The sequence below is a fragment of the Battus philenor genome, unplaced genomic scaffold, assembly GCF_028537555.1.
Source record: "Battus philenor isolate CCGP_79_NKW_IND1 unplaced genomic scaffold, ilBatPhil1.0.hap1 SCAF_18, whole genome shotgun sequence".
Lineage (NCBI taxonomy): Eukaryota > Metazoa > Arthropoda > Insecta > Lepidoptera > Papilionidae > Battus > Battus philenor.
In genome coordinates, this window is record NW_027181680.1 from 13393963 (window position 1) to 13421825 (window position 27863).

Sequence of the window (27863 nt, forward strand, 5' to 3'; positions counted from 1 at the left end):
TATATTCTATATGTTGTACTACATGTCTTTCCTGCTATATCGTTTTTGCAATCTAATATATAAAATTCTCGTGTCACGGTGTTCGAACTTGAACTCCTCCGAAACGACTTGACCGATTTTGACCAAATTTTACATGCGTATTCAGTAAGTCTGAGAATCGGCTACTATCTATTTTCTATACCCCTAAGTGGTAAGGGTGGTCCACCCCTAAATTTTTTTATTTTTTAGACAATTTTTTTAGTTTTTTTTCTTTTATTATGATACAGCATACAAAAATGCATACAACCCTAAATTTTCACCCCTCTACGATTAACCCTTATTTTTTATTTGTTAATAAAAAACTTTATTTTTTTGCAAAACAACGTTTGCGGGATCAGCTAGTATTTCTATAATATACGAAAGTTAAAGTTCTTAGAATATCAATAATTAAACTACGTGTCAACTCATAAATAATTAAAAAGTTTATAAAAAATAAAAATCTTTTTGACAATCATCCTTGCATATTATTATGTAAAACCATTGTAAAAGGCGGGTGGATACATTACTTTTTATGTCTTTCATACGACACATTCGATTGCAATTAAAACTTCGGCATTTTGAAACCGTATCTCACAAATTTTTACTTTTATTACGAAAATAAATGACAATGACAGTTGTTTTCGAAACTTCTTCAAAAATAACATACGACCAAATATTACTCGAACATTCTACTTTCTTGCTTATTTTCGTCGTCACTTCGGCTCCGTGAACTTAAAAATAAAACAAAAGCTGGAGAGGCATTTCAGCTGCACGAAATCGTTCGCATGTAGTAAACCGCTCTACCCGAGTAGAGCTGTGTAGTGTTGATGTATATGCGGCTTAGAACGGCAGCGTGGACCTCAGGCGAAGCTAGGATGGATCCGGATCCAACCTCGGTTCGCCTACGCTGTTAGTGGTTACGGATCGGGCGGCCGCCCCCTGAAAACGGGTGTCGTACCATTCTACTGTTACTGTTTAGTGCGTCATGAGGTCATTGCATCAGTACATTGGGTCAAACTAACAACAGAGAATTTGTCTATGGCAGGTATAGACTCCTTGAATTCATTAAAAAATGGAGGCTGCGTTCTAAAATTTTATGGAAAAGCCTCCGTAACATAAATTATCATTTTAAATCACAATGATTCTACAGAGCTCTCTTGAAAAACAATAAATCATTTACAAAATAATGATTAGTTATATTCCTGTTATTTCTTTTTTCACGCCCGTACCAATCAGTACATTGTTGAGAATGTCTTCGGATTTCTCTCTTACCCATTTTCCTTTTAAACGTGTCGCTTTTAAAGTTATAACACTGTGAGATTTTAATATGTACGCGATAGTAAGCTTCGTTGTATATTACAGATCCTTCAAAGTTGATCAAGAGGAAAAAGTCTACGGAAGATGTCCGATCACCGCTCGGAGGGGAGGGTTCGATGACGAGTGAGGAGGGAGAGGACTCGGCTGTGGGCAGACGGAAGAAGGCGCGGACCACCTTCACCGGTCGTCAGATCTTCGAGCTGGAGAAACTGTTCGAAGTGAAGAAGTATCTCTCGTCAGGCGAACGAGCTGACATGGCCAAACTCCTCAACGTTACAGAGACTCAGGTGAGATACATGTATATATACACACATATACAAAAAATAAACTAAATACCAACCTACCAATTATGACCGCGGCATTGGTCCTGGACTTCCAGTCGCCATCAGTTACTCGAGGTATTTTAAACTTCTTTCAGTCTATTAGATAAAAGTTCCAGTACACTGGCATATATTAAGATGCTTAGATTTGATTTTGTTTTTTGAAAACAGAATATAATATAATAAACAATTGATAAAATTTTATCTACTACCACGTTGCATTTCGGTACCAAGTGGCGCGGACGGTATGATTTAATCTCTTTTTAATTTAATCACAACTGAATAACCCAGTAGTAACTATGTCGTATATAACAAAATTAAACAGTAAATATTACAAATCTTAGTACACTAATCATTGCTAATGTAAAGGATTTAATTACGTAGGAATAATTAATTCTACAGGAATAAAGGAAACCCTTTTTCCGTCACTTCTCGCAGCGCTAACCCTTTCCGACGTTGTAGTAGTGATATTGGTCAGGTTTGGTCGCCCAAGCCTATGTCCCCACGTGGGGAACTTTGTGCCTGGTTACTCCATGGAACGTCTACTGTAGCGATCTAAGTGTGCAATCTTCCAATTCGGTCAAATAGTACCATGCCTTGAGTTTCACTACTTTAAAAGAGTAAGAAAAGGACTAATATACTGCTACTTCCGCTATGTAGCAGTAGTCGTGCAATAAAGTGCACCGAGTGATGAAAATGACTCGGTGTTCGGCACTAATCGGTATAATATTACTCCTGAGGATGCCTCGTGGAAGGATGAAACACGTTTTGAGTGATTTAACGGTGGTAGTTGTGTAATTAGCGTTGTTTGCTGTACGCGCATTTATCAACGGGCTGGCGGGCGGTGCACTTTATTGCACGACTACTGCTACATAGCGGAAGTAGTTATATATTAGTCCTTTTCTTACTTAGAATGGACTTTCGCAAAGTAACGCCTGAATCTATTAGATACTTTAATAGAGGTCTCAGGTTTGTCTCACTCTGAGTTCTGCTATTTGAAATCCGCGAAATCTTCAAATTCCATTTGAACGGTAGCCACAGACCAGTCCAAAAAAAAGAAGCGTGCTCTGCTAAAAACTAGAAGCAGTTGGTATATTCTTGTTGGAATAGGTAAAACTGAAAACATAAAAGCGAAATGTTGGTCGTAAAAAAAACTATACAACACAAATTGTCTATTCCTTAAAAACACTCAATACAGTGAAGTTACTACTCAAGTCAATATTTTAGTTCTTTACTACCGAAGGCAACATTTTCGTGACCTCACGAACTGTGGTACCGTCATTTTTTTGTCATGCCTACATAAACCTGGTTGAGACTCCCGCCTACCATTTGAGAAATAATGGTTTACAACAGTATTTTTCAACCTGTTCTGTGCAATGCCCCACAGTAGTCTTTCTAAAATTCTTACGTCCCTACATGTAACATATATATGTATATTTATATAAATTATATACATATATAAGTAAGAAAAGGACCAATATTTAGCCACTTCGGCGCATGCAGTGGTAGTCGTGCAATGAAATGCACCGCCCGCCAGCCCGCTGATAAATGCGCATGCGGCAAACAATGCGAATCACACAACCGCCACCACCAAATTACTCAACACGTGTTTCACCCCTCCACGGGGCATCTTCAGGAGTTATGTTACACCGATTAGTGCTTGGCAGTACCACTGCATGTGCGGAAGTGGCTAAATATTGTTCCTTTTCTTACTTAGGATGGACTTCCGCGAGGTAACGCCTGATTCCATTAAATATTATATACATATATATAAAAATTTTAAAATCGAACTACTGCGATGATCCCGTCAGCTTGTCAAGCAACACCCATCGAACCTTCGCTTCAAATGCGCAACGATTCCTGACTATCCTGATATCGACGGAGAACGCGTTCCAGAAAAGAACGGCTTGTATTGCAAAGGAAAACTAAAAAGTGTATCGTATTATTTCTGATGATGTTAATGTTGTTAGCTGTAAGGGTTTTACAGCTTCGTCGGTACGGTTCACGGAACGGAAGGGTCCGAAGGGTTATATATATTAAAGCAAAATGGTTAAACTCGTCTTGAGTCCACTTTCGAATTGCCACAATAATCGCAATGCCTTCCTGTGGGACGTGGGCCCTACGTTGGGACACACTGGTATAGAAGTCTGGTGGTTCCCAGTTCACAGATGAGACTGGCAAAGCTTCTTAAGCGCTCTTACTCCTCAAACCCAGTGCAATTGTAAATACGAGCAGTGATACTCAGCGGTTAATATTTATAATCTTCTAGTTGGTCTGTTCTCGAGAGCGCGGTGACGTCACCACAGCTGCGAGCCCGCACAGTTCGACAGAACTAATTACTTAATGGGTCGTCACCTCGCGGGACCGTCGCGCCTTCTCCGAAATCTTCAACGGAATTAAACGCTTTCTCTGTAGCCCACACGTCGTTTGTTATTCTTCGTGTCGGACGCGGTCCAAGTCACAGGAGATAACGACTTACTCAAAGAATTTAAATAATAATCCATAAGCATTGAAGCCTAAAGACATAAACGACTTCTTTGGTTCTCCAATTACAAATAACGAATTTTTTTAAATATTATTCATGTATATTAGCCGTGGTAGTCCAGTGGTTAAAGACTAAGACCTGCGATCGTAGGTCCCGTGTTCGATTTCCGAATACAATTCATATTTTGTGTATTAATTATATAAGATTGCCACTGCTTGAAAAAAGTTTCCAGAGGATGTGCACCTACGTCCTCTGCTATCGTTAACCCCCTGCCAAGTGTGGTGATTATGGTATATTCTCCAAAGATATCTTCGGGGAGGCATATGCCTTGCATAGGCTGAACTATGTGTGTAATATATATACATACATGAATACATATAATTACTTTTACATCTAATATCTTAATTTTTAATTTCAACATCATCATCACACATCATCAGAAGATAGACTTTCTCAGAAAGATATAAGCGTCTTCTAAAGTCTCGTCACAATGACCGAGTGCTGCCCGCATCCAGGCACTTCTCGTGATCATAGCTATGTCGTTCAATTTTCATATATATCTTTGTAATAGATTACGTATATCCTTATTACTTTCTAGTAATCTTCAGTGATCAATCTTCGTAAATCTTTATAGAAACGCTTTAAAAGAATTCAATATGATAGTCTAAAATTAAATCGACCTTTTCTATAAGAATATCTCTTAACTTAGCAAAGCTTTGGAGGTTCCAAACGTTTTGTAATGACAAGTGATCAGAACTAACTTAGTTGGTTTGCTTTGTGATCACTTTTACAAATGCCTTTCATCTTTTATAGCAACCACTATAGAACGTAACGTAACGTAACGTATTACGCCTTCAAAATACTTTTCACTATAGCTGGACTTTTACTAATTTTTGTTTTATGACCTATTTAAATTAATGAATTTAATCATGTAATGACATGATTATTCTAAGTCATCACAAGAGAAAATATCAACAAATAAGTTACTAATTTTATTCAGTTCAGAAAAGTGTTTTTATAATAATCTATATTTCTACTGTTGGCTCCGTATTTATCACTATATTATATTTTTATACACGTGCACGCTTTTAATAAACACGAAAAATCGTAACAATTTAATTTTGTGTAAAACTAAAAACTCGCTATATCTTTTGCCTTGGACATCAATTTGTATGTCCTAAAGTGAGATAATTATACTATCACCAAGGTGGCTCTGCGGGGAGCGTATAGGAGAGGAGGGGGAGGTCTGAGGGCGTCCCCCGCCACGTGGCGTGATCCGACACATATGGTGGCACTAATTAAAATTTAGCCGCTTTATAATACACGACACGTCGGTGGCCAGGTGCTAGGTTCTAGTCTAGATTGTAATTAGGTTGACTGCGATATACTTGCCAACAATTGTCTAAATTGTGTCATAGGTTTTATACAGGATGATTGGGATATACATGGATTATACAGGATGGTTATAGGAGTAAATTTATTGCTAATTTGTTAGCAAAATTTTTTTACACCTATTTCAAATTACGTGAAATATGTTACATTAATTTATTTATTATATTGGAAATCACAAAATGTACAGAAAGATTTTAAAATGCGTTTGCTCACTGTTTATTTTAATTGTGATACCGAAGATAAGCAATGTGAATGCAGAACACTTTTGGAAGTCAAAATTATTGCAGACGATTGAAGGCTGTTCTACAAGGTGCAGGAAGATAGGATCACAATTTTTGTAACGTAATTATTTATTTTTAAAAGCACGTATTACATGCACAGAGAGAATAAAACGTCGGTAAATCAGCGCTTACTGACTAGCGCCATCTAGTATGATTTTAGACTATCTCTGTCCCATACCACCTATGTGACGTTTTGTCAGTCGTAGTATTTCGTGCGACAGAGATAACGCTCTACGAAGCCGAAACTAGCCGATTGTTTCTTTCCAAAAGACGATGTGCAATATTTATTGCCGGGTACTGTACACCGTATGGAATACTGTTAGTTTGAAACTGGTACCTCTATATAAAAAGTTTACCGAGTGTTTTTATTCAATATATTGTTTATATGAAAGATATTGTGATGGAAATGAGGTAAGAATAAAAGAAATTGAGAAAAATGATAGTGAGTGAAGAATAAAGAAAGACCCTGATCCCAACTAATTAGGAGTACGAGAGGCCTCCAATAGCGGGGGCCATAAAAAAATATATTGTTTATTTATCTATTCTTATAATTTTCTAATATACAATAGATTTTAATTAGAACGAAAGTCGAATTAAAATAGTGATCTTAAACTAAAAGAGCACTCTTAAATAATTACTGAAAACAAGCATAGGTAAACCTTTAAAATTTTACCTAATTAAATCAAATGCAGATTTTTTTTATTTATTAAATCCTTACAGCAATACAGTATTTATCAATAAAAAGGATAATTAATTTAATAGCCTAATTATCTACGGGCAAATTTGTAATTAGATAGAATTAATAAAAAAAACATCGCCAACGACTTCGACGAGATATCAAAAACATTTCATAGCGACCATTTTCTTATTTCAAATCCGTTTTAAGAATTGCATTTAAAATCCCTAATTGCGTATAATGTAAATTTATTTTGAGTGTACAAATTTAAAGCTAATCAGATATTTAAGCATTAAAACTAATTAGTCGTAATTAACTTGTATATTATTTTCATAAAAATACATTAATTATTAGATTTATTAGTTTATCATCTGATCGAAAAGGTTAATGAGAATTATATTTCGTGATCAATCTTCTAAATATCTTTAAATCTTAAATTTAAAAATATCGTATCCGTGTCGTGGGTTGTAAATTTTTTTCGTATGGTACACTGTTTATTTTTAGACGTCGAAATGTACTAATAGCTTCACGCTTAGCGGTACAAATGATTATATTTATTGATTCAATAAATTATTACTATCTAGTCTTTACCTATTGATACAAGTGTTCCCTTTGAAGCCTTACAATTATATTCTTAATAATGACATACTTGAGTAGTGCAGGTGCAGTGTAATTCACACTTATTGCATTATTTTTACTATGTTATATATACTGCCTTTGGAGAGAGTTGTATCAATATATTCCTTCATCTCCTTTCTTTCATGAAACAACAAAACGCATGAATTCACATCACAAATAAAGAAATAAAAATTTAACAAATATAATGCAATGGAAATTAGTTTTATTGAATCTAAGAAGTTATTTTTTAAAAAATGCTTGATTTTAAACGTACATATAAAACGAAAAATCAATCTTTCATATACTCGTATGTTAAGCATCTTCGGAATGTCAAGACTGATACAATGTACATTTATATATGTATTTATACAGATACTGCCAAAATTATAATGTTGATCCAATGGAGAAGAACTCCGCGAGGAACTAGATAGTTGTTCTTTTTTAAAATAAGCATGATAGTGATCTCGGGCATGTATTTCTGCCGTGGAATTGAACCCCGGTACGACCGCAGTGCACCAACCGCTGCGCCGTGCGTTTTGAAATTGATTCGAAACGTCGCGAACGCGAGCGCTCCCTGTTATTGTTTAAGTGCCGGCTCTCTTCACTAATTGACGAACCACTTGTGAGACATACTATTCGCGACGTTGTACTGTTTTGAACTTTATATCCTTTGTCATAGAACACTATTTAGTTTGCAGGATATTTATATGGGCCTTTTGTAGTGATTGAGTGACGCTGGGATTCTTTTGTATATACAGGATGTTCAATTTTGAATATAATTTTTATATCTTTTGGTTTTAGTTGTAGTGTTTGAGGTTTATTGAGAAATATTTTTTCTTTTTGATGTCCTATGGTCAATGTTGTTGTCACCCCCTCTTAATCCAAGTTCACTGATTTTTTTTTATGACCCCCGCTATTGGGGACCTCTCGTACTCCTATTTATGGTGGGACAGGGACTTTATTTGCAATTTAATTTTTCACATGATTTTTTATTTTCTCTCTTCTTACATATTTTACTTTCTCTTTCGTTCTATTATCTATCTTTCATGCTACATTTCTACTTTCTTACCCTTTTGCTCTGTTCATCTATCATTCTTTTCTCTTTTCTTTTTATATTTTTTCATTTTACATTTTTATTTTACATTTTTACTTATTTTCTATAATACATTATATATCACATTTGAGCTTTATTTTATCAAATTTTATCTCTGATATATCTTGACAAGGTCTATCTAGACAACGTTTTGGGAAGTCGCTTAATGCAGGCAACGAAAGAGGCATCGCGGCGACCTTTAAGGGAGATTTTCGTTAAACGTCTACACGCTAATATGGTTTTATTATTATTATTAGAATCTATATCCCACAGAAATAAGCTCAAATGTCTTATTTTTACATTACGTTTAATATTTCTCATTTTTTTGTTACAGTGTTTACTAAGTATCTTAAGCTATTTAAACGATGTCCTAACAATGTCAAATAAAATAAAATTTTAAATTATGTTTTGTGGGACCACTTCCTCAGAGAATCAGATTATCAAAACAAATTCCGCAAAACATCATTGGACTACCATTGATAATATACTAAACACATATCAAAAGTAAATTGACGGTAAAGGCTTATTATTCAATAAACGAATATTTAAATGACAAGAATCCTTGGCAGTGATGTCGCCTGATTGTTTTGGTGTTATCTAAGCTATATCTGATAGAGTGTATGTGTGTAAATCTGTGTTAAACTTTAGTAAAATATATATTGTTGTGGAGTTTCTACCTGCTTCTTCTCCACAACTATAACACCTTGCGAAGCAGAGTAGAGTCAAAATTAAATTAAAAATATGTTATAACAAATCCTTTCATATATTTATCAGGATATATGTATACATAGTGAATATGTGAATAAATTACAATTTAATAGAGACAAGAATCAAAATAATCTCTCTTATACAACCTTCAACTTAAATTACGTTACCTTGTAATTTCATAACTTTGCAAACAATTAATTTATTTCATTTATTTACGTTTAAGTCAAGAAACTGGATGCAAGCTGTTTTCAACCTGTTCTTTTCAAAATCTATTGGACAAGTCTATGTCCAGCTGTGGATATTAGAAAATTATTTTTATATTAATAAAAATGTATGATTTAGGAACACCCTGTGCGTGTGTATTCGCACCATATGTCAAGCGTCGGCTTTCGGCCTCCCCCACGGCGCCCCCACTCCCGAAAACTAATTAAAAATAACTCGCGTCACGTATAGGATTACCCAAACTGCATCGAAACTATTCAATACCCCGGCTCTGTCTGTCTTTATTACTTTTGTGTTTAACACTTACACTTACCTTCTCTAAAAAGCGTCGCAAATTTTTTAAACAATCTAATACAACACGTATTTGAGGTATTTTTTACATATAATTAGAGGTACGGAAATTTCGCAAAAAAAAATTCACCAATTTCGCATTTATATTTTTCAAAATTTTAAAATTTCGCATAAATTTCGCATTTATGTTTTTGAAATAATAAAATTTGCTAAATTAGGTACCTATTAAACAAAAATACTTATTTAGTAATTTCAAAGTACAAGTCTTAACATTAAACAATTTTAATTAATTAAAAGATAACATTGTAGAAATTTCAACATTTGACTCCTTAAGCGTCGTTCTTCGGTCCGTTACGACGACATTGTATATGCTGAAGAAGCGTTCAGCGTCTAAGCTATTGGTTGGACTGCTTAATGCTGCTTCACATTACAGAGTATTTGGAGGAAAGGACGGAAAGTTGCATTAGACAGCCAACAATATGTCCCTTACATTGGGGTTTTCATTTATATTAATAGACCGAAGAACTAACCTATGAAAGTGCGCATACCCATCAATTAGCTCATTTTGTGGAAATCCTCTGAAAAAAGGAATTTTCGAAAAGCTTACCGTATCTTCCACAAAAGTTTTGTTTTCATATTTAACTCGTTTTTGTTTCTCGAACATACCAAAAATTGTAGATTGTGGATTGAAGATTTCTTTAAGTGTGTTTCAAATTTTATGTGTTTTTTCTATGTATCTTTTTTGTCACCATCCAAACGAATGTTACAATATATATATATATATATATTTGCGCATCACAATATTTGTATCGGACACATACAGACCATCTTTCTTAAATTCTAGTATTCTATCTGTCAAATCTTTCTTAGGGCGTCCCATTTTAAGAGCACAAAAAAAAATATTTTTGGAAAACACTTGCGTGCCTGAAGCGTTACAAATGAACACCGCTCGAGTGCTCGCATGCAACGTCCCCGACTCTAGCGATAGGCAACGAACAAGTGAGACTCGAAAGCTTTCGTTCTGTCGAGTTAGTTCGTTTCCAAAAAGTGCGTCGACCGTTTGGTCCAAAACGAACTTCACTTCAAGTTCAATTGACGCGAGTCGCGACTCGGGCGATACGATAATAATTTAATAATCCATCATACGAACACTACCATATATTTCGCATTTATTCGCATTTATGTGTAATTTTCGCATTTATTCGCATCTATTTCGTAAATACGAAATTTCTATACTAACTGATCCCGCAAACGTTGTTTTGCAAAGAAAAAAGTTTTTAATTAGCAAATAAAAAATAAAGGTTGATCGTAGACGGGTAAAAATTTAGAGTTGTATGTATTTTTGTATGCTGTATCATAATAAAATAAAAACCAAAAAAATTGTCTATAAAATAAAAAAAAATTAAGTGTGGACCACCCTTATCACTTAGAGGTATGGAAAATAGATAGTAGCCGATTCTCAGACCTACTGAATACGCATATAAAATTTGGTAAAAATCAGTCAAGCCGTTTCGGAGGAGTACGGTAACTAACATTGTGACATGGAAATTTTATGTATTAGATATATACATTTAGTTTACTATCGCATATAACGTTGCCAATCGTTTAATCTCTGTGAATTATGTGCATACATATATATTTATTGAGCAGTGGTAGCTTAGCGGCAGAGGATTGAAACTTGCAATCGTAGATCATGGGTTCGATTTCAGAGATACAATCTTCTATAATTCACACTGTATGCTTTAATTATTGGATTGCCAATGCTCACAAAAAATTCCAGAGGTTTGGCGGCAATATCCTCTGTCTCTCTCTCTATCTCTCTATTAAAGTAGATATCGTTGAGGAATGATCACGAGATATATCTATTTATTTATTTAAATTATCAGATTTTTTTATTTTATGTATTTTATTACAAAATCCCAACTTTAATTACGATCCCAAGCATTAATAGTTGACTATGAATATAAATGAGTCCCTGTATTGGTACTCCTGTGTTATTTTTTAAATCTTCTTTCTTTTTCTTCCGTTAAAAGCTCTTAGAAGTATCAAAGCTCTGTAACCCAAACTTGTAGAAAGCACCATAACTGAAGATCCGGTAAAAACAGGTTCTATAAGATATAATTTTATTGCCATCGAACAAACTCCAATATGTATTACAGTGTAATTCCGTTCCAATATAATTTTAATATAGCATTAATTAAAAATTAATGAACCGAATATAACGTGTAATTATTTTAAATGGATTCTAAATTATCAGGTTAACAGAGATACTGAACCTTTTATAAGAAAATACCTTTTATTTTTTTACATTGAGAAATAGATTTTATTTTCTATATAAGGTTATTCTTTCTTTCTTGTTCTCTTTTTAAGCCGATAGAGGTCTAAAGCAAGGCCTAGATCTACCATAAAGATCGCCAAGGTGACCTATCCTTCGCCGCCCACATCCAGACTTCTAGCGATCTTAACCATGCCGTCGGTTTACCTAGTGTGGGCATGCCCACGCCACGTCTACCATTTATTCTAGAAACATTAAAAAAGAGAGCCGGATTTTCTTCTGTTTTAGATCTGACTTTTACTGATATTTTCATGTCACGTATGTTCGGGGCAGGGATCTGGTGGTAAGGTCTTTTAAGGTAGTGAAGGTAGAGTGATCCCTCGTAGTATTGCATTCAACTTGACCTTACTCTACTTGATCGGTTGGTATTGCCTACGTCCAAAGTGGTAGAGCACTTTGGACTCGCCAAATAATAAACGTGACTTGGACAGTAGTGTAAATCTGGTGTTTTAAAAGAGAGATCTAGAACTATTTCAGCGGATACAGAAAAGCGAAAGGATCCGTACGTGTCTGATACGTTCCTATTACTATCATAGTACGTACAGTGCGGAGGGCAGATATAATTTCACCTTTACAATTTAGGCCGCTGCTACACTGTATTTACTTCAACTGCCTTATCTAAACGTTATCCTAATTAACCGCACGAATTAATTCACCCCCTCTCGTGCCCGACCTATTTAACAAGCGTATTTCATAGATAAACGGCGTACAACGAGCGAAACAGATTCCTCTCAATTATCGAGAAACACAAGTAAAAATTATACTTATCTCAATGCGATAACGTTCAAAATTGATCGTCGGAACAGATGACAATTGTTCCGCCTGATATGTCGACGTGTTTAATCCACCTAACATAAATAGATACGCTTTGAGCAATTTTTGGAAATAATGCTTATAACAATCCGTTGATTTGCGATTGTGCGCGCACCTGCGGTCGGAATAAGGTTTACATTCCATTGGATGTGCGCTCGTGAATATTGAATTTGTAATAGGAGATCGCGCACAACTTTGTACAGGGTTGCCAAGTAACAGAGAATTGGCTTCCGAGCTTGTAATATGAGGGTTGCAAACATAGTTATTCGGTTATATTTTTACATGTATTTTCATTTTGAACCCTATGCTGTACGTAATAAGAGTGTGATCTAACGAGATGTTTTCTTTATAAACTTTGATAGTTGATCTATCACTTATTGAGCGATATGTGGCATTGATACTGTGCGATCAATTTTGAAATCTATCCGTACGTATTAAGGTAGAGTTTTAATTGTGTATGAAATTATTGAAACTGAAACGTGGATATGAATTTAAGAGAACACGTGGCGTGGTCGAATATTTGACGGAATGCGCCATTTTAGTGTTATTGATTTTTAACACTGTAAAGTGTAGTCTAAGTATAATTCTTCTTGTTCACATTTAGCTTTTAATTTACTTTGTTTCGGTCGATGGAGCCGAAATGATGTCAGGTGGCCATTACGAACCTCTGATGAACCGTCAAGATAGTCCAGTTCGCGAGAAGTGGAAGGCCTGTCTTCGGGGAGGCCCGTGCCTGACAGTGGCAATATACCTGTTTACGATTTGATGTCTTATACCAATACTATCTTGAAACATATATAATCATCATTTTGAGAAAACATATAGATTTACTAATTCTATGTTGTTTCTAGAACGTCTATCTACAATGTGACCGGATTAAATTCCTATAGGGGAAGCCTTTTGTTTTGGTTTAGGGGGTGAAATCTTCCGGATGTTCAAGATACCCTGCCTCTGAGGAGAGAACAAGGTTTTACGGAATTCCTGCGCACTAAATTCTCCCCAGTGCAAATAAACTAGTTCTCATTAGTCAAAGTAAAGATATAGAGACAAGTTCAAAGACGCTCACCATCCACGAGCCTCAGGGGCTGAAGAGCGAAGCAGTCATCGTCATTCGTTGAACAACAGACACCCTCGTGCTGTATAACAGTGTCCATCATGAGGTAGCAATATCACGTCACACACGTGCGTGTATTGCACGAACGAGACTCGAGATGCGATCGCAAGGTTCATCGATGTGGCGAATACAGCAACCGCCGCACAGACACTAGCGCACAACCTGAGGATGCCAATATGGAGTAGGGATGAGGAAGTGGTCGCACGAAACGTAATTTTATAAACTGGACATTGTTACGGCGTCGTTAAAATAGATTAAGAGACTTAGTAAACACTGTAACATGCAAAAACGTGTGCAAAATATGTTCAGAAATATTAATCGTAAATGTAATAATATAGACACGGACGCTAATGTCTGTGGAATATATATACTAATAATAATAAAAAAAAACAGTGTTTCGTCCTCTCCGCGATGTGGGGGTATCTTAATATCTTCCGATCAAGGGTCACCACGCTATCTTCCCTTGTATATTGCTATTTTAGAAAGCTAGTCTCTAGGTATGCGTTGTTCACGCTAGGCCCGAAACACTTGTCGTGCTAGCACGTTGTGTCGAGACCACTTTGACCCATTGTCCATCTGGTCGCTGAAGCAAGTGGGACTTACAGGCATGGGGTAAGCATATATCAAGCTACAGAAGTTGTAACTTTGTTTTCATTAATTTTTATTCTTTGTATGTTTTTGCGGACAAACAAAATATAGATATATTGCTGCTGAAGCCTCTGTTGTGATCCATACTACGCTATGTTATAATACATGCGGCGAACTAGCTGAAACACAGCCATGTGTGTACAACAGATAAAATAAACAGTCGTAATGTGTTATAAAAAAATGTAGAAAGTTTGCCCGCGAATACCAAGAGGTATTCGAATTTCGAATTGATTTGGTGACGTCTGAATGATGAATGCAAATGAATGTGATTGGCTGGGCTCGGTGAAGGCAGACGCGTATCGTATCTGGATCGATACGGCGTCGCGCGCGGCCCCATTACCGCTTGACGGATGACTCCGTCGCATCAAAAGGGCCGGCTCATTAGCCGCGGGCCCGGCGCGTACCCGCTTCGCCGGACTCCGTTTGGGAAACTTCAGAATTATACATATTTTTGTTTTCTTTAAAACTATCTTTAATCACTTCGGTACCAGTGTTGAATATTGTCGACGGCTACACGCTGCAACGTCACAACACATTTGTGATGAGAGTGTTTTACATTACATTCCGATATTACTTGTAATTTAGTTTTATTTTTACTTATAGTAATTGGTTTAATTTGTTAACATTTATCATTTTTTAAAGTTTCTCAATTGATTGATATGAATTACGTTCATTTAATTTAATTATGACAAGCTGTAATTACAAAGATAGGTTAAATTGACTTGGAGAGGGCAGCCTTGATTTTAGTAACTTAAGTTCCAGTGCCTGGGATATCTCGACTTGAACTGCTATAGAACTTTCACCAAATTTAGATGACTGGAAATGTCTCGATGGTAAAGGTAATTACTTGATGGAATGAAAGGAAAACAGACGGAACATCTGCAAGGACTGTCGCTCAATAAACGTTCAGCATCGCGATGAAAGAGAAGCGCACGTCAACCCGATTGGTTCCTTGTATCAGATTAAATAGTCAACATTATTTTCAATAGTGATTTTTATTTAAGACTATCTGCACCTCGCAACTTCATCTGCTTGGAATTTTGCTTAAAAAATTTAGTTTAAATTACTTTTTTTTCGTTTTTATTTTTATTCACATAAATGATTACGTCACTCATAACTAGAAATGTAATCATTCGTGCGCTGTTTTCTTATCAATTCAAATTAGCATGAACTGTCATGGCAATGTGTGAAATTTTATTGGAATGACAGTTACGCCATCTATCGAAAATTGATTATAACAGCTTAAAAACCTTCGTGGATTCATGTACAGTAACTTTGCTTAAGATTTGACATTATCAAATGCATAGTTTACAATTCTATGAAGGACTTACAGATAAACATATATGTATTTACACATATATATGTATATGTGTGTGTGATTGTCAAATAATAAAGGCGGCGGTCCTGAAGACAAGTCTTTTGTTTAGTTTTGGCAGCGAAACAATCTTTTTACTATATATTTCTCGTGACATTACATTGAACGTCAAGAAAACAAGTGACAAATAAGATACTTTTATGAAGTTATAAGTAATGATTAAATAAAATCTTATAATAATTTCACCTTTAGTACACACATACGAGTATATAGATTGTTTTATCAGTTTTTAAATAAAAAGGCATATTTATACCTGATTATTTATTGTTATAAGTCTATTACGTTTCCCAAACGAACCGAAAGCGAAGCGACACGCACCCGAGCCGTGCACGGCTATTAACCAAACATAATTAATTTAAATTATCATCTCCGACGAAAAAATCCCCCGGGGACGCAGAAAAAGGACGTTTTAATTTTAGGAAGCCGCCCCGGCTTCTTTATAGATCTCTTTTTGATTTACTCCCTATTATTACAGCGCTCCGACGGGATGTGGTTTTTGTGCGAGTCTCCGCTCCTTGGCGCGGATTAGGGAAGACGCGTCTAACGGTGTCGTTTCAAAACCGGTTCTTTGAATAAATAAAGCTAATCGTTTTAATGAATCCTAATGGTTTGTTTAACTGTCGCGCGCGTAAATCAAATGTTGAACGCGGCCGCGCTCGAATCCGATGATGTATTTGCGTTGCGGTTGGAGGCTTTTTATAAAGAGCTGTGAAGTTCTACCTACAGAGCTGCGCGGTGTTTATATCACTTTAATATTTAAAAATACACTCGCATTCGCCGCTGCAATAACGAAATGTATTCCGCATTGCGGGGCTCGGAGCAGCTGTCAAACTAACGTGACCTCATCGCTGGGATAACACTTGCTTTTAAGTTTAAAAAGAGAACGCTTTTTTGGGATTGGGTATGTCAAATATAGCATATCGATCTTTGGAAAGACAATCGGTTATTTTCGGCTTCGTAGAGCGTTATCTCTGTCGCAAGACTGACAAAAGATCACATGGGTAGTGTGGGACAGAGATAATGCTGTACGAAGTTATCCGATTCTCTTTCCAAAGGTCGATGTGCAATATTTACGGGGTACTGTAGTTCATTCAGGTGGGGTAACATAATGCTATCTACACGGCGGGTTCATGATGTTATATTGTAAGTAATGCAAAACTGAATGATGCAGGTGTTTAAGTCTCTTAAACTATTAATTGATTTAAATCGTAAACCACTTAAAACTAAGTTGAAGTTTAATGGAATCAGGCGTTACTTTGTTGAAGTCCATCCTAAGTAAGAAAAGGACCAGTATTTATCCACTTCCGCACATGCAGTAGTAGTCGTGCAACAAAGATTACCGCCCGCCAGCCCGCTGATAAATACGCATGCGGCAAACAATAACAATGCGAATCACACAACTGAGAGTAACTCTTTGTTTGGCACTAATCGGTGTAACATATCTCCTGAAGATACCCTGTGGAGGGGTGAAACACGTGTTGAGTGATTTGGCGGTGGCAGTGGTTCTTTTCTTACTTAAGTTGAAGTTAACTAATTGCTATGTTTTTTTTTATAATCATTCAAAGTTATAATTGTTAATATAACAAGTTTGCTGTAGTTAGTCATTGTAATTATAAACAGTTTAGGTAAAAATCTTCTTTCAGTTTCTTCTCTTGCATAAAAAAGAGATGTGCAAATATGCCTTATGAATAATGTCTCCAATTACTAAGGTTAGAGAGAAACGGGTCACGATTGCAGCGCTTCGTGACGTCACATCCGCACGACGATTTAAAAACAGAGTGTTAAGGGCTATTAATTAAAAAGGCTAAGTCGACGCGGCCCGAGAGCCTGGCGCCGCCCCAACGCGCCGCCCTAGCGCGCCGCCCCAGCCCGCCGCATAGAAAAGGTGACTGGAGACTGCAAAAATGCAATTGCGGACTCTTCAATCCGCCCAGGATTTATTAATTTCACTTCTCTTTTATTTTCCTAGCTACAAATACGTATCTATAATATTATATTTATGAATTATTTCTATACATCTGTAAATGTCGTCATTTCAACCTTGGGACATATACTCTGAATACAGACCTCTTAAAAAATTCCAGAAGGTCCTTTTGCGATCGGCTTGCAAATAGCGTCTTCCGCCTACCTTAGCATGGTTTTCCTTATTTATTCATTTTTTGACCCCGTCTTTGAGAACTCTCGTTCAACCCCTGTCATGGCTGATTCCGAAATGTAGATGGGGAAGACTAAAGACTATATTTCTAGAATTCTCCAAAAAAAGTAGTACAATATGCAACAGAAAAGACACGGAACTAAGTCAAAAATGGTCGTGCAAGATCACAAGCTAGTCATGAATAAAGCAATATAGGTTTAGTAAAAATAAAAATATAATAAAATAGATATAATTGTAGAACAACAAAATAGAAATAGTTGAGTTAATTCTATGATATAGCAAACCGTGATCAAGGAACGAAGATGATGCACGGCAGACGATTTGAATGTGAGAAAGATAGATGTGCAAATCAGACGAGAATTGTAAAGGATGAAAAGAGACAATGAAATAAAAGTCAACAAGGTTGTTTATACATACAGTATACACCTTATGGGTGGACGATCTACACTGCGTTTCCCACTCCGTGGTCCAACTCCAGAACCTCAAACCCACATTTAAAAGCAGACATAAACTACAGTTGGCCAATAAAAGAAGAAATACAAACAGAGTATAGTGAAGGTGAGTTGACCACTGCTTAAAACGGAGCAGACGCTAGAAGAAAAAAGAAGTATTAGCTTTGTGCGGGCGTTTGTTATTTTATCAGAAATAAAACAGTTATTTTAGTAGAAAAACATTGTTGAAGCTGACTAACATATACAAACAGTATTCTGACATTTGGTAACTTGAAATAAACGACATCTCACATCCACTTCTATTTGAATCCGTTCAATAATTGTACAATAATGTAAAGATGTGTTCACACGTGGATATTTTTTAAAATGTGCACTGTAATTTTTTGTTCATTGCATTTCTTTTTTCATTATAAAACAGTTCATAAAACACTCTCAAGGGAGAGCGTTCGCACTGTGCAACATATAGATGCATGTAAACATATCTCCTGCTCGTAATGACTATAGTGCTACTGAAACCGCTGTACCGCGCCATAGGAATGCGCGGTAGGGGAGGAAGGAAGGAGCACGAGTCGTGAGAGTTGAAGGAATGAAATGGCCGATACTACGCTGAACTACTAAACCTTATAATAATAACAATGTAATGTACGAAATCAAAAATCTAATTCAAATTTTAATTAATAAAAAAATAATTATCATTTATTTCAACACTAATGCGAACAGTAATTATCTTTTTAATATATATTTATTGCAATTGATTCTAGCTCAAACAGATTCTTGGAATCATATTAATATCTCTAGTAAATGCTATCTATTAGCCGCGCCGAGCGACTCTGCTGCAGATCAAAGCCAAGAAATGATGCGTCGCGAGCGAGTGCCCGCGGCCGGGCTAATGCGCGACTATTTACGAACACCTTATCTACCGCAGCTCGTAAACGCTTTTATCCCCGCATAAAACTATAAAATCGAAGTGTATTGATGCGAGTGCCACAGCCGACGCTCCGGGAACCGCCACTTAGCGTTCAATGTACGTCGCGCTATTTGCGACTTAATAAAGTCGTATAAGCTTTAATTTCCTACTCCGTCCCAACGGGTGACGGCGGGGGAGCGGGCGGCGGAGCGGGGCGCACAAATCACACAAATAAACAATCAAATAAAATCACGAAGAACACTCATCGACTACTTATGCGTATACAAACCACAATGTATGATTCAAAAACTCGTTAAACGCCTTATTTCCTTGTGATAAGGTTTAAAATTGTACGGATGTGGTTTAGTTAGCAGCAAAATAGATGGTGGTCGTTTAAGCAGTCATTCCGGTGTTAGTGTTGGGCGAGAGTTTGTCGATGTTTACGTTTGTAATTAGCGCGTAATGGTCCGGGTTCGAAGCCGCTTTGAAATGTTCCACGAAACCGTTTGATGGTTTAATCGGTCCGCGAAGATGGGCTAATAGCGCGCTGTTAGTAAACCGGACGCCCGGGAACGGAACGCAATAGAGTGATTGACTTTAATTGATATGTAAATGAATACAGTTTTTATTTGGGTCCAGTTACGGTTAATGATTTCAAATTTATTATTTCAATCTCCTATCACTGACATGAAAGTTTGTATACAACTCGGTTGGAGTTTACTAAATGATTTTCTTTTAATCTTTGATCCAATTCCTCAGTGCTATAAGTGAATAACAAGTAATTTTATGTTTTATCTGTAAATTATGTATGTATTAAGAAACATTTAATGAATTATCAATCTATTCACGTCTAGTTTGCAATTATAAGGCATTAACCAATACGATATGGCGCGAAACCTTTTCTGTAGTCTTTTGTTTGAGTTATTTTTTCGTTGAAAAATTGTTTCAAAATTTTTCTGCATGATATTTGCGGAATTATTAGTCCAATATGAATAGTGACGTCAGTGGACGTTTCACTTAGGCTAAAGTTTTTAATAGAGAAAGCTAGAAAAAGCTTTATAGAGGAATTATTGGAGATGGGTGATGGTGAACTGCGTGGTGTAACTGGGTTATTCTACATTGAGTGATAGAGTAGTTGCAGCCAAGCGGTAGAGTAACTGAGACTTGCGATCTTAAATAATTCACACTTTGTACATTAATCATAAAGGATTGACACTGCTTATATATAAATTACCAGAGGATAGGCAGCAGTATTCTCTGCGTATCACAATACCACACTAGGAATGCCAACTCGCCTGCCCAGTGTAGCAATATTTAATGAAATCAGGCGTTACCTTGCGGAAGTCCATCCTAAGTAAGAAAAGGACCAATATTTAGCCACTTCCGCACATGCAGTGGTAGTCGTGCAACAAAGTGCACCGCCCGCCAGTCCGCTGATAAATGCGCATACGGTAAACAATGCGAACTACACAACTGCCACCGACAAACCACTCAACACGTGTTTCACCCCTCCACGGGGCATCTTCGGGAGTTATGTTACACCGATTAGTGTCAAACACAGAGTCTAGCACAGAGTGTAGCGATTATATTATATCCTCCATAAATGTTTTTGGGAGGAGGCGACGAAGGGTAACTGAGTTAGTTCAGATCAGAAATATAAACTCTGTACCCGTGAACTGAACTGTGAATATGATGTACAAACATTTGCGATGCCGTTTCAATTATAACGGTTAATTAAATGTAACGAGCAATCAATTGTTCAATCCTTTCGAGCGCATCATAAAGCGATTATCGTGTTAAATACATCGCTTATTTGATACTAATTACATAATTTAATTTCAATTGTAATTAGCTATTCATTTGCTTTGTAATATTTTCTAATAGAGATCATTTATGGTTATTTGCATGTGGGATTTATTCAAAAAAAAAAAAATATTTGACTACACCGTTTTTCCTTTCATTATGTCCATAATTTGTACAGGGTGATTGAAAGTTGTTAAATCTCTAAAAGGATGAAATTATAGCTCAAAGCTAAAAAAAAACCCACCCCCATGATCTCAGCGTTGCATGCACCCACCAGCGATCTATGTCGTTTGACCATCTAGTTGGTAGTGGGGGCTACCCCACGCCGCGTTTACTGGCTCGTGGCTGCCACTGAAAAACCTTCAGATCACTGCCACTTCAGACCACTGCCACTCCAGACGAGCAAATACTTCTAGCAGTACCAAATATGTCAGATTACTGTTTGCTGACTGTAACCAATGACCTACATCTGACCTTGGTTGGTACTGAAAATGATAATAGAAGCAAGATCCATCCCGTTCTAGAAGTTTCTAAATCCTCCAGAATTTTGGCGGGAAAATGCATTGATTAATCTTCGGTTGTCTTAAGATGATTTTGCGAAAGATATTAAAATGCAAATTACAGATAATTCAACTCACGAAATAATCTTGTGATTTATCATATAACGAAATAACTATGAATCAATTTATATCATGAATATTTATAAATATAATTATACATATAAATCGAAAAAATATAAGCCGATGCCTGTTTCATCATAGCACGTGTATAGCAATTAAAAACATACGTGTAAATTGATTTAGTATCTTCGTAGAAAAGCAGGGAAAAAAGTTGAAAAAAATGTTTTTTGTATTAGAATAAAAATATCGATAACATGTTTACATCACTAGCAATTTCGAAAACATACCGCCCTTCACTCCGGAATCCCGTAAACCATATTCAGAACATTCCGTCTCCCTCATCGCGAAACGAGACAAAAATATACAAGCGAGTCGATATGTAAAAGGGACAAAACAAAACAGGATGATGTACGCTTTTATGAACAGTATAATGGGTTAAATTGGTCCTTTAATAAGAAACGGCCGATGTCATAAAGTGTCTCCAATGAAGCCGTCGCGCTCGCGCCGCACTTTACGATCATTTTATTTGGATCCTCACGGACCAGCCAGCGCTGACCCCCGCTGCCTGTCCACTTCACACTTCCCCGGTTAATATCTTCAGCACACTTGAAGAAGGTAAATGCCTAATTAAGTTTGTCGAGTTTCGTCCATAAAACAATAATGCCCGCGAGTGGAATTTGAAATTCAATGAAGCGGGCGAACGTTTTGGTTGGTACTGTCGCGCACGGAAGTGTTACGTCAATTAATATTTTTAATAATTACCAATTACTACAAGATCCTAACAACAGCATTGGTAGCCCAGCTGTATACGACTAGGACTTGCCATTTAAATCACTGGTTCGATTTCCAAAAAAACAATCTTATTTAATTCACATTGTGCATTAATTATATAGGGTTGCCACTGCTCACAAATAAGTTCCCAGAGAATGGGCAGCAGCGTTCTCTGCATACTATATTACCACACTAAGATCGCCAACCCACCTACCAAGCATGGCGATTATGCTATATCCCCTATAGATATCTATGGGGGAGGCCTATCTGCAGTGGACTTCTATGGGCTGAAACGACGACAAGATACTAAGGTACTATAGCTTTAGAATTAGACCAATGTAGTATATTGAATCTATTTATTCATTCATAATATTTTACTTTTGAATTGTTTACTTTTGTTGTGTAAACCAAGAGAAGAATAACAGAGACAAATTCAACAGAAACTGAAATTTAGTTGTGTTCATCTATAATGATATCTCGCAACTTATTTCAAAGCTCAGATATTAACAGCTGGCGCAAAAGTAATGTCATTATATGAATGTAGCTTTTTATAAATGGCAACCTCCTTAATGTTCCTTGAAGACACTGTATGCAGGCCGCTTTCAAACCGGTGATGATGGAAATGTCTAAGGAAGACCTATGTCCAGCTATAAAGGTTCTAGTGCTGGAATGCTAATGATGATTATACACGTATCCATACAGTAGTTATAAACAATTGCGTTTCCAAAAGATTGATATTTGGGACGTGTCAAATCAATTGCCCGGTAGTGAAGAGATAGGATTTATTGTTTATTACCTGACTTCTGTAAATTTGGTCGGAGTTGAGAAATTCCGCAGTGCGACTCCATAGATAAAGATGTTCCACGGGTACAAAAGAACACATGTCACACGGTCACTGTTATATGACATATGATAAATATGACAACATATAAATGTTGATTATATTGTAACATATAAATGTTGTAAGTGCCCAATATTTATTTGATATACCAGCTGAGGGGTACAAAGTATACGAAGAATATATTTACAATGAATTGAATGCAGAAATATCCGAGCTAGACATTTTTGAAGATTCTGAAAATGGTTTAAAGAATAGAAAGTTAGACATTTCGTAAATAATTTATTTTTTAACATTCTGTCTTTTATAAATACAAGTATAATATCTATAATTAATTCAATATATATGTGGTAATCGGGATGCAGGGATTGAATTTTAAAGTCCTTCGTGGCGCACAAATATTTATTTTAAAAAGAAATCCTAACCTAAAACTGCGCACGCTTCGTCGTTCAACCGTCGTCCGTCTCCCTTCCTCTTACACGCCTCTCGCTTGCACCATCTGACATTTCTATTCACGCATGCTCTTACGTTCCATTCCACATAGATACTTCTTCTCAGTCGATGGACACTCACTGCAAGGTATAGGTCTCCCCCTAGTCTTGCGGTGATCATCGACATCCACCAGGTCCACCTGGTGTAGCGCTCATGGTCGTCATTCAAGAATTTTTCGGCCTTAACGGCCATCGGTTGCCACGATGTACCCCACCACCTACCACTTCAGAGGAGCAATTCTTCGAGTTACATTCGTGATCTCGTCTCTTCTGCGGATCTATTCATTTCTGATTACCTTAATAACGTATTATGTATTGCTCTTGGCGGATATATTTAACATAAATAAATAAAATATATAGCCTTTTATTTCTAGACAGAAGGTAAACATTACGTAGTACAAAAAATAGTAGTAACTTAAAGATTAAAAAAATATAAAATTAAAAAGGGACTCCACGGTATGATTTTTAATCTTCTGTTAGAACCTCTATGCAGGTGAAGATCTTCTCCAAGTATGCACCATCATCTCTAGATGTGGCTTTTTGGAACCAATCTAGGCCGGTGACTTTGATCAGCGTCTTCTCATCTTCCGCAGGGTCTTCCTCTCTTTCTTTTGCCAAGTTGTCCTTTCCACATAAAATATATAAAAAGATAAATATATATCATAATATACAATTCAAATCTTTGATCGGGGAAGGAAGGAATGACTTTATTGTCTACCTTCCGCCATCAAACATTATCTGTTGTTTTATCGCTTACTTTATTACGCATTGTGTTTAAGTACTTGCTGTTAAAAAAAGATGTCTGTGTAAAGATCTTTCAATATCAAATTATGAAATACTTTGGGCACGTTTGAAATACGACGTTTTGGAAATAGATGATGGTAGAGTGAATGATTCAATATATATAAATCGTCCAGCATTACGTCGGACGGATCAAGTGGGGGATTTAACGGAATCGCATCTAAATCATCAGAGATCTGGGACCTTGGAGAGATCCCATGATCAAAACGACCCTGACAATATATTTTATGTTTAAACTTTTTAAAAGGCATTGCATATTTGAGGCATATGTACATGGTACGTGTTGTTATGTCAAAAATAGACATTTACCAAAGCGATCACATGTCTAAAGTAGGGTGGGGCTCATCGCCCGTGATACCTGAGATTTTCTAATAGCGACCACGAGAGGTAGACGCAGTATGGGTTGGTCTCTGGGTACAGTCAGCGCAAGATTGGCCAGTGTGCCGTTCTTTGGGGGAGGCTTATACCTTGTAGTGAAGTATATCAGCGGACAAAATGATCATATGTAAGAGAAATCTACTCTTATACTAAAATATGAAGTGGTTATACAATGTTCGTTTTGTTTTATTTATTTAGGAGCTTACCCACAGCGATATAAATAGTTCATCGGCCACGACGGCGCACCAAATTTGCATCCTTTGACGACTGTGTAGCAATTTTCTAGCAGACTGTACCTAAATAGAGACCTAGCCCATTTCGCGCCAATTATATCTTGTGTCAGATACACCCGGCAAACACGATCACACGCATGCCGGCGAAAATGAAACCTATCTCCCGGCGATAAGGAATATTTTACTTTAAATTGGCTCTGCTTTCGGAATTGATACAAACCGGGCAATAATCATTGTTTTCATGGAAAATGAACTCTGAAATAAACTAGTTAAGGTCGGCAATCGATTGGGGAGTAGATCAAAGAGCGGGATCCGTCTCGCTGTATGACGTACTATGAAATAGCGCGGCGTCGCTCGAAAATGATCGTTAAAAGGGAAGCCGTTTGATTATTCTCGTAATGGCGTATTGTTGCGCATTCGGAGAGACGGCGTGATCGCTTCTAACAAAGCACTGGGTGTTGGGATCAAATATAAAATAAATACTTTTAATTGACGCAGATAAAGTTTACACGAAGAAATTATGATTGCTTAAAGATTTCAATGATCGAAACGCGCAGAACCGATGGCCGTTGGTGCCTCAAGGTTTCTTTCCCCATTTTGGGGATCTCTCTCACACCCCATCTTGTAGGATAAGGTTTGACATTTCTTTTTCAAGAAAATTTTCGCATACTTTTCTATTTATTCGTCGTATGCTTTCTCTTCTTCGTATCTTTTCTTCGTTTCTTTTCTCTATAATTTTCTGTAATTCCCTTTCACACTTATTTCTGTTCATTCATCGCCTTACTTCCGTCACCTTCCTCAATTATCACACATTCAGGTCCCGTCTCTCATCTTTTCACCTTAGTTCATTTTTATTTTGTGCTTTCTTTCTTATTTAATATTTTCAGTTTTCACTTTATATTATTTACATAACGACGTCTATGTGCACCTTATTACGTTCTTCTGAAGACTAAACGCAGGGCGCTTTCGACCTGTTCTATTGGAAATCTATATGTGAAACCTATGTTCAGTTGGTGATATACTATGGCATAATTGATGATGTTAACATATTTCCATGATGGTTGATGATGATTCCTGATCTAATTTGCGTAATAAACTCCCCCCCGGAAAAAGTCTGCAACTTGATTTACGTTTGAAAAAGAAGATTCTAGAACTCTCTGCGGAAACGACGAAACTATTATCATCGTCTTATTTGTTACATCAATCTATAATATTGATACTCTACCCTTACTATACAGGGTGATTGGTTACCGGCTCTAACTATCCAATATATAGTAATTACTTTGAAATAAAGCATTATTTTTTTTATTAGAATGCGACAAGACTTCTGGCTGTACAGTTTTTTGACACAGATAGTAAATAATAATTTACTTTAATATACAGTGATTCGAATTTTGAAAACGATTTTAATTGCTATGTTAACATTACTTGGTAATTATTTCTTTAATCATTTATTTTTGATTGAGTATACTATAATAATAGATAGCAAAAACTATATATACATTCGTTAAAAGCCTTTACATATATAACCTAACACCTAGTATAGCCAAACCAGCATTAGTAGGATAATATAGAAATTTGGTTAGGTTGGTCAATACATTGGCCTGCCCTGAGCACCGTATAAGACCGTTTTCCTGTCGAATCCATAGTGACAAATTACGACTCTGCATTTAAAGTTACAATAAAATACATTTAAAAAACTTTTAAGTTAAACGGTTTTTTGATACCCATATTGTGGTGGTTGTGGAAAAATATGTACCTAGTCCGCCATATTGGAACGGCGTCCATCTTGATTTTTAAATTTTGACATAATCATCGTGTTTTACTAGTGTAGCCCTTTCATTTGATACCCATATTGAGGGGGTTTTAAGGAAAAATACGTAATCCGCCATTTTGTATCGGCGGCCATCTTAGATTTATAATGTTATTGATTTTATTATATTGTATTGTCATCTAAATTAAATGTGTGTACCAAATTTCAGATCAATCTGACAACGGGAAGGTGCTTAAATTTCAATTTCTAATTTTGATCCAAATAAATTTCGTACGGGTCCAACTAAATAAAACCGTTTAATAAAAATAATTCTTATCCATGTTATAATTGTTATCGATAATTGACTAAACCCACTGCTGAATCGACGTCATGTGGGGATATACCACAGATAACTAATGTCTCTACAACAAAACGTGAGTTAATAACTCTGCAGCCAGACGCATGAAGATACACTTAGACAAACATTTTGATCAACTAATTCATATTAGCAAAACAATGTTAACGGTACAGTAATGTACCATTAGGTAAATTACTAAATGGTTTCTAATTTTTTTATATACCACGGCATGGTATTAGTATTGGTCCAAGTAAAACACACGTAAAAATTCATTTCCTGCACATAACTTACGACATATATATATGTAAATATAAAGGATGATTTGTTATAGATGTAAAAGTTTCAACGGGTTGAATGTGTAGCTCATTTTCTGTTATGCTGTTATATGTCTGTATACGGAACACCCTATGCAATTTAAAATAAATTGACAATAATAAGTTACGTAATGATTGTATATTAAGAAAATAGATTTAATATTTGTATTATTATATAAAAAATAATTATTGTTTACTATCTGTTCATGCAAACTTTTTACTGCCATAAGTATATTAGACTGTCACATTCTAGTAAAAGAAAATAATTAATGTAATATATCAT

General features: G+C 36.2%; 1 protein-coding gene across 1 annotated transcript in view; it reads left to right on the top strand.

The window, feature by feature from the left end:
- The window catches only part of NK7.1, a 117221-nt gene that overhangs the window by 38344 nt on the left and 51014 nt on the right, over positions 1 to 27863 (top strand). The window contains exon 3 of the mRNA XM_068763646.1: positions 1381 to 1622. Coding sequence (XP_068619747.1) covers positions 1381 to 1622 — 242 coding nt within the window. The remainder of the gene's footprint in view (positions 1 to 1380; positions 1623 to 27863) is intronic.